Here is an 8,019-nt window from a genome sequence, read left to right on the forward strand (position 1 = left end):
TTCCATGATGATGTATGAAATCTGCTGATTATGAATGCTAAGCCTACATAGGATTGCCTGGTATATGGGTATCCACTAATGTAGTTCAATATGCATCAAATAGTTATGATTCCATGTTTTAAAAGATAGTGTACTCCATGATAGTATGTAAGTGATATGCATGCATTGCATGATTATAATGGTGGGGTACGGAGGGGAGATTATTGACGGGTTAGAAGAAGTTAGGATTTGGGAAATGAAATTTTGTTAAGATACCGGCATACAGTGTTGCTAAGTACAAACCGTGATGTGTAAAGCTCCGAACCTTGCGGAGGGGACACTACAGTGCCCAAGCATCAAGGTTAAAAGTGGCGAAATGGAGGAATGGATGGATTCATAAGGAAATAGAATTCTATTAAGATTCTATTATACAGTGTTACCGAGTGCAAATCGTGATGTGTAAAGCTCCAGACCTTGCGGAGGGGACATTGTGGTGTTCGAGTATCAATGTTAGATATGAGATGAATCGATATCAATGGTTATTAAGTTTAATGGAGTAACAGCGTGATGGCAGTTAGCAAGCTCTATGGGACAACATCGCGACAGTGGTAAGGTTCTTCAAGGCGACACCTCAAAGAGGTTAAAGATGTAAGATCATAGATCGGCTATGGAAACCAATGGAGTTCGTCGGAACAGTAAACACGGGGTAGTCTTCTAGGACGTTAAACATGGGGTATGTCGTAAAACTATAGCACGATTATGGTAGCATAGAGAGAGTCTGTCGGGACATTAAAAGCGAGCAGTCCATCGGGACAGTAAACATGGAGTAGTCCTTCAGGACGTTAAGCATAGGGAATGTTATAAGACCATAGCTCGATTGTGGCAGCACAAAGAGTCGGCCAGGACACTAAAAGCGGGGAAATCTGCCAAGATAGTAAAGACGGGGAAATCCTCTAGGCAATTACACATGGAACCTAATGAGTAAGATCGTAACGCGACTATGGTAGCGTATGGAGTCCGCCAAGATATTAAACGTGAAGTAAACCGTTGGGACATTTAACACGGGGTATACCACCAAGACCGTAATTATAGAAAATTCACGAACATGGGAAACGGGTTAAAAGAAAATGCCAATGTTGGTGAGCTATAGTTAACAAACGGATTCTGTGGACTTCATTGAATAAGACAAGGGTATTAAAAATGGGAACAATCCACCAAAATAGTAATTGGAGAAGTCGTAGGGCATATGGGTTATAACCCAGCAAGATTCAAACATGAGAAAGGACGTGCTAGTAGGGCATGGAGTATAGGCAAACAAAAGAAAACCTATCTGAGGATCACATATAAGGATTTTCCATAAATAACCGTCAAAAAGTGCTGGAACTCTAGATGTTAGAAGTATGATCATAAGTACTCCGAGTAGTTTATTTGGTAAATAAGGGTAGTTGAAACTATAGACATAAAGAGGTACTAATAAGAACAGCACAAAAGACAAATATGTTTGTCAAGACTATTCCTCTTTAAGGAAAACCATAGTACGAGCGTAGCCGTTATAGAGTTAGTTTCATAGGGAACAATCATATAAAGAAGAATGTAAACTCAATCAATTAATAGTCTGCTGGAAACTGTAAGCCAAAATGATCTATAGTAGGCGGACTTAATGCGCCTTAAAAGCAAGATATAACAATTAGGGTGGTCTACAAGGGGTAACCCAAACAACATTTCAACCCAAATGAAGGGTAGAAATAGAAAAGATGAAATAAGGTTAAGACTGCCAAGCGTGGCCCTTTTCTAGTAGGTTTTAAGAGTAGAATGTCAGTTTATCCGCCTGAGCTAGGGTGGACAGTAGGTGGTATGTGTAAGGAAAAGTGAGAATCTACTAGAATTAGTTAAATGGCCATAAGCAAACCAAGTAATGATCACTCAACAATCATCCCCCCATTTAAGAAAGGCGAAAGGAGAACATGAGTTCTGACACTCAGAAAAAATGGGATCGTCTAAACGAAACATGAAGTATTGTGTGTTTGGTTCTTTTCTATTTAAACCACTGCAATATAGGGTCTATTTTCGTGTAATACAGTAAAGAAACTCACTAAATTCATTTGAACAAAGGTTTTGACCTATGGTTGCAAGATTCGCGGGATAAAGAACTCGATGAGGGACCAAGACCGTGTTAGGTCAATAATCATCATCAATAAAGTTCCATGCACATAGGAAGATGCTACCTTCAGTGGCTTCGCCTTGGGGTTAGGCACATTGTAATTTAAAAAGTTTCTTAGAGTTAGAAATTTTCAATGTAGTTAAACTTTATTAGGTCAGATCGCTTTTGTACAAAAATATTCTTTATAATGTAATAAAGTCGATTAATGAATTTTTTTTTTATTTTAGTTCGTTGCTCAAACCAAACTGTTACAACTATATCACAAATGCATTCATGGCAATGGCTAAGGCATGTGAACAAGCGGGTTTTTTCGCAAAGGATTTAGGATTTCGAAGAGTGATCATTGAAGGTGACTCATTTACATACTAAAGAAGGTACTTAGTTCTACATTGGATAAATCTTCAGTTAATCCGATTATTCAAGATATCAGAGTGATTTCCAAAGAGTTGGAGAACATCGATTTTGTTTTTTCGGTCGCAAAGCAAATAATGTGGCACATGTCATGGCAGGAGAAGACCGACGATTGAGGTCACCGAGATTCCAGATTGAAGAAGCTCCGATGGCAACGGAGCAGGATAGAAGACTAATGGATCTCACGAGTTAATGTGTTTTGGCTTCGATCTTTGGATATTGGAGAAATTTCTTACGGTTTGAGCTCTCTTTGATGCTCACCCAAAGTGTTTTCTCTCTCAATTCCGTTCTTTGTTTCAACGATTTGTTTTCTGCAAGTAGAGCAAAGAGAGAGATTGCAGTTGTTGGGTTTGATCTTTGAGAGCAGAGTCTTTGGTTTTCAGGAGGAAAGAGAGGGTCGTTTTCTCTTTCTTTTGTTGTTTCCAATTTTAATTTTGCTTTATCGAGCTTGTGATAGTAGGTGTCTTAGGCAGTAGATATGATGTTGGCAGAACATATTTTAGTTTGTTGTTTTCTCTCTCCTCCATTTATTTTTTACTAAAATCCCAGGTAAGTTTAAAACATAATAATAATAAGAATAGTATTGGCACTCGTTTCCTTAAAGCTCTGATTTTAAGATCATGATCCTTGTATTAATTCTATAATTCAAAACGGAAAATAAATAACAGTTAGCGTAGGAAAAAATAAGTATGAATATGAAATTACAAAAAATAAATAAATAAATAAATAAAACCTTACCTTCAAACTCGACGAAGAAAGAGTTGCCGTGAGATCAATACTAATTTACTTTATTCTTTAATTTTGCAGGAAGAATATGGACGGATACTAATTTATTTTGATTTGGCAACTATGGATTTTCCCATTTATTTATACTAATTCTTCATTTTTGGTCTGTCATATTTCCGTTTATTCAGAATAAAAATGGAAACATGCATTATGCTCCTATTATTAGGAAAAATATTGCTTCAAAAAGTTAGGAATCATATATCAAATTACACGGTGACAAATGGCAATCAAAATTTCAATAGTATTTAAAAACCCAGCCAAGACGGAGAATAACTCAGCTCTAAAGTTGCAAGGTCCAACCAAATTAAAACGTAGGTAAAGCAGAAATACATAGACCATTTTCACTACCATGACCTGGGCATTTTGATTTGTAAATGACATAAAACAAGTAATGATGAATCACTCAACACTCGATTTATGTTTTACATTGTACAACCAGAACTGGCCCCACCAAATGAAATTTATACAATATGAACTAAAACGCAATGCATCAGGCGAAACATGTCAAAAATATGATTCAATAGTATGGGAGAAATTACCTCAGCTTGAGTCCGAGTCCTGCCTGCTTGCTAAACACAACTCATGCAACTCATTGAGTATCCACTCCTCCCCCGTGTGTCCGCCCAACACCAACACCCTGGTCCCTCCAACCACACATGTACTATGTCCCCAAGCAAATTTTGGTGGTTGCCCAGGAACATTCAGTGTCCTCCATGATGGTTTCTCCTCCGAAGGATCCAGGAGAAACAGCTGAGAAGGAGAGTGCAACCCTGCAATTGAACCACCAAATATAATTATCCTCCCACAAGGCATGCTTACCGCAACATGATCCAGTCTAGGAGGAGGTACCACAGCATTTTGGCTACCAACACTGGTGAAGGCACTACAGTCCAGTTGCCGCCACTGTGGTTCTTCGTCCTCCAAATCAATGGTGTAGGCTTCACCTGATCGCAATCGCAAGTTCCCGCTCTTTGCAAGCCCCCCAAACATAAGAATTTTAGTACGCCCATAAACTGAAAGCGAATGGCCCAACCTTGATGGGGGTGCCCATGATGTCGGAATCTCTTTCCATGTTGGCTTGTCTGTAGTAAGATCCAAAAGATACGTGTCACTGAGAAGCACCCCCGCATCTGTGCACCCACCAGACACAACCAACTTAGAACCGTCTATTGTGCAAGAGCTATGCCAAGATCTAGGGAGAGGGGGAGCACCACCAGAAACTTCTTTCCATGTAGGTTGTTTGGCATCCAAGTCAAGGACAAAGACGTCATTGAGCAATCCTTGTCTTCCACATCCTCCAAAGACCACCAACCAGGAACCATTTAGGCATGAAAGAGTATGGCCCCAACGCCCTGGAGGGGATGATTCCACACTTACACGCTGCCACACTGGATTTGCAGCATCAAGGTTGAGAACAAACGTGTCATCCATAGGCTGCATATTGACTCCCTCGCCTCCGAAAAGGACTAGACGGTTCCCTGCTGCACATGCACTGAAGTTGCAACGTGAAGGCTCCACAGCACCACCTACAGTCAGTTTCCTCCAACAAACTGCCTCAAGAGTGGTCAGCTCTCTGGCAAGACGTCCCCATCCCAGCTTTTTTGTCATCATTTCCAGTGTACCAGTGACCTCTCTTCCCCAGGCATTTTGACATACCATCTTTCTCACATGCTCATTTTTTGTTAATTGTCGTATCCTTCTACAGACAGATCCAATAGAAGCGACATCTCTCGGTGTTAACCGAGATAAAATGTTATGAGCCAAAACTTCATCAGAGAGCTGGAGTATCCCACATATTTCTCGATGCTGACTGAATGGTGGATTGCTGAAATGAGAGTATTGAGCAGACTCATCCAACTGCTGATTACAAGTCTCTTTGAAAACCGGATATGATACACGATTCAGATCTAGTTTTGCTTCAGAAAACACTTGAATACCAATAATGTGTGTGACTATTCCATCATCATCATGTATAGGTGCAAGTTTCAATATGTTCACCAATGGAGTGCCATCCTTCCTGAAATTCAGAAGCTCACCTTGGAATTCAATACCTTCCTCAAGACATCTCCGGATCTCAGAAACAACAAAAGGATCTACCAAAGGGTGCCGTCTTTGAGCACATTGATCTCTATACTGTAAAAACCGACTGAAAGAAATCCCATAGAGTCAATCTAGATCCTCTATATCAAGCAATTATTAAAAGATAAAGAAACATCACAACTAGCTAGGGAAGCATAAGCATCATTGGCAAATGAAAACTTCCATTACAAAATTGTGAATACTAGCCAAGAGGATGCCAACATGGAAATACATTAACACATTAAAAACTAAAACAACTGAATGCTGGATGTCTCTTGTTCACCATAAAAATCTTAAATCCTTTTCAACCCAGCCAAAGTGGAAAAAGATAATTTTGCAGCACACTATGCTCCTTTTAACACCAAGAAACAAAATTCGTCAACATTCTTGAGTTATTACTTTGCCATTGACAAACTTTTTGCTAAATATTCAGAGAAGATGACTGGTATTCACGTGTAGTTACAGTAGTTTAGGGCCTGCAAGATTTTTTTTCCCTTTTTTACTTCTCAAGCTGGAAAGAAGACTAAAATAACACACTAAAGCCATCTTTCAAAAAGGAGAGGTTCAATTAGATTGATACTTCTCTGCTTCTCCTTGCAACCCCTCCTTTTGATTATTGGCAAAGAACTTGGACAACCAAAGCTCACTCCAGACATGCTTCTTCTTAGTTCATCCCATACTGATCTACATCTGAAATAAGATAGTACTTAAGATTACGTTGGAAAATTCTCTTAGGAGAATTCATCAATAAGATTGTGAAGCATGTATTTCCTTTCTTTAATAATACTGCCTTGATTGGAAGCAGAACTAACTTTCCTACAAGACGAAACCAAAACTAGTTGCTGTAGATGATCCCTAGATCTTGAATCTTCTACCATTTATGTGAAAGTCGTCATAATGAATGTTCACTTGGTTAAAATGCTTTATAGATGCCTTTCACTATGCTGAAAAGGTAGACTTACTAAAATGGATTCAATGATTGAAACTAAGCAATTCACTACACACTCATCATTTTATCTATATAAAAACAAACAGCTTCTACTTCCTCTCTCCCAAAATAATTGTAATTAACACTACTTAAAAGTCAAGATTAAGTTTACTGGTTCTTTGACATGATACCAAAACATTCTGATGCAGTGATCCAAAAGATCCAAACTGTAACACTCAGCTACCTCTATTCTTTCTATTAATTTAATTTGAGCACAAGTCTGATAGATCTGCATTGATTCACATTATCAAGCCCTCAAGGCAAAGGCAGCATGCAAGAGATACAACCCATTCTATGTTCCTTGACACAAATGATCCAGAAGTTATTATACAGGGTTATGTAATTGACATTAAGAAATACCTTTTTGTTAATTTGAATTCGCCTAATGTTGTCTTTGTTTTATTTTATTTTTCTTAGACTTGAGCAGTTAGGGCTGCATGTAACTTCAATATTATCCACCACCGAAATGATTCATGTTCTTAGACCGAATAATTCATATCTATGACTTCAATTTAGAGCCTAGATTTACATATTCAACCTTAATATCCTGCAAAAGATAAGTTCAGCATTCATGATATTTATTTACTTTTCTTAAGATCAATCCCTAATTTTGTTCTGTTCTAATATCTTTACTTTTTTGCTCTTAACCTTCTACTAACTAAATGAAAAACCAAAAAAAAAAAAACACTGTTCTGTAAAAAGTCTTGAGCTCCTATCACCTTCATATTTGACTACTTGCAAGAAATAAATGTCCGTGAATTTTCTATTTAACACCTTTACACCATCAAATGAGTAGCACGGCTCCAATAAACAAACACTTGCAACTTGTTTAGATCAATTACTAAAAGTTGCTTCAAATCACTAGAAATCATCAACTGTCTCTTAAATTTACTCAAAAAATCTTCAATTACTCCAAAAATCAGCACAAAATATTATTCAAAAACGAAAGGAAAAGAAACTAAAATATCTCACCAGTTCCTACCAAGGACTTCGTCGGCTCGGTAACCGGTGAAAACCTCGAAGACTTTGTTGACATAAATAATAGGGAAATCGGGCTCCAAAGCATCGGAAACAACGAAAGAAGTCGGAGTTGTAGGGTAATACAATAGTCCTGGTTTCTTCGGAAGCTGGCTCTCTTCTTCTTCTTCATCATCTTCTTGTTGTTGTTGTTCCTCCATTTCTTGTCGTTTTACTTCATCTTTTGCAAATCGTTGCCGTTTTCCACTGCTTTGCATCACTTCTTCTCCTTTAGACATTTTCTATTTTTTGGTGCTTTATTTTTTTCCCCTGTTTCTATGGGAGGTGTGGGCTTTACCTTCTTCAAGTTTTGTTATTGTTGAAGGGAAGATATTTTATGCGTTGAATTTCTCTTATCCAAAATGCCCTTATTTACCTACGATATTTGCAAATATGCCTCCATTTGTGCTCTCACTCCAACCTTTGTAATTACCAAGTATTAGTTTTTAGATCATTTTTTTTATTTTACTTGTTTTTTCCGAATTATCATTTTATTTTTTTAATTTTTTATTTTCCCAACTTAAAAAAATAGTCATATATCATTATTATACTTAAAAGATATTATTCATGTTAACGGTAGATTAATGAGCTCGACCTA

The 8,019-nt window shown here is 37.8% G+C and overlaps 1 protein-coding gene across 2 annotated transcripts; it reads right to left on the minus strand.

Moving 5' to 3' along the window:
• Positions 1 to 3,511: 3,511 nt before the first annotated feature.
• Positions 3,512 to 7,740, minus strand: LOC105785569 (adagio protein 3). Of its 2 annotated transcripts, XM_012611679.2 has the most exons (3): positions 7,377 to 7,740; positions 4,187 to 5,483; positions 3,512 to 4,107 (listed from the first exon to the last, which is right to left on the minus strand). In XM_012611679.2, exons 1-3 carry the CDS (start codon positions 7,658 to 7,660, stop codon positions 4,039 to 4,041), a joined length of 1,650 nt encoding a protein of 549 aa, XP_012467133.1. In that variant the 5' UTR covers positions 7,661 to 7,740; the 3' UTR covers positions 3,512 to 4,038. The 2 variants fall into 2 exon arrangements, with proteins under 2 accessions (XP_012467133.1, XP_012467132.1); XM_012611678.2 differs by having other exon boundaries at positions 3,512 to 5,483; positions 7,377 to 7,739.
• Positions 7,741 to 8,019: the final 279 nt, after the last annotated feature.

Source organism: Gossypium raimondii, chromosome 1 (assembly GCF_025698545.1).
Source record: "Gossypium raimondii isolate GPD5lz chromosome 1, ASM2569854v1, whole genome shotgun sequence".
In the NCBI taxonomy this organism is placed as follows: Eukaryota; Viridiplantae; Streptophyta; class Magnoliopsida; order Malvales; family Malvaceae; genus Gossypium; species Gossypium raimondii.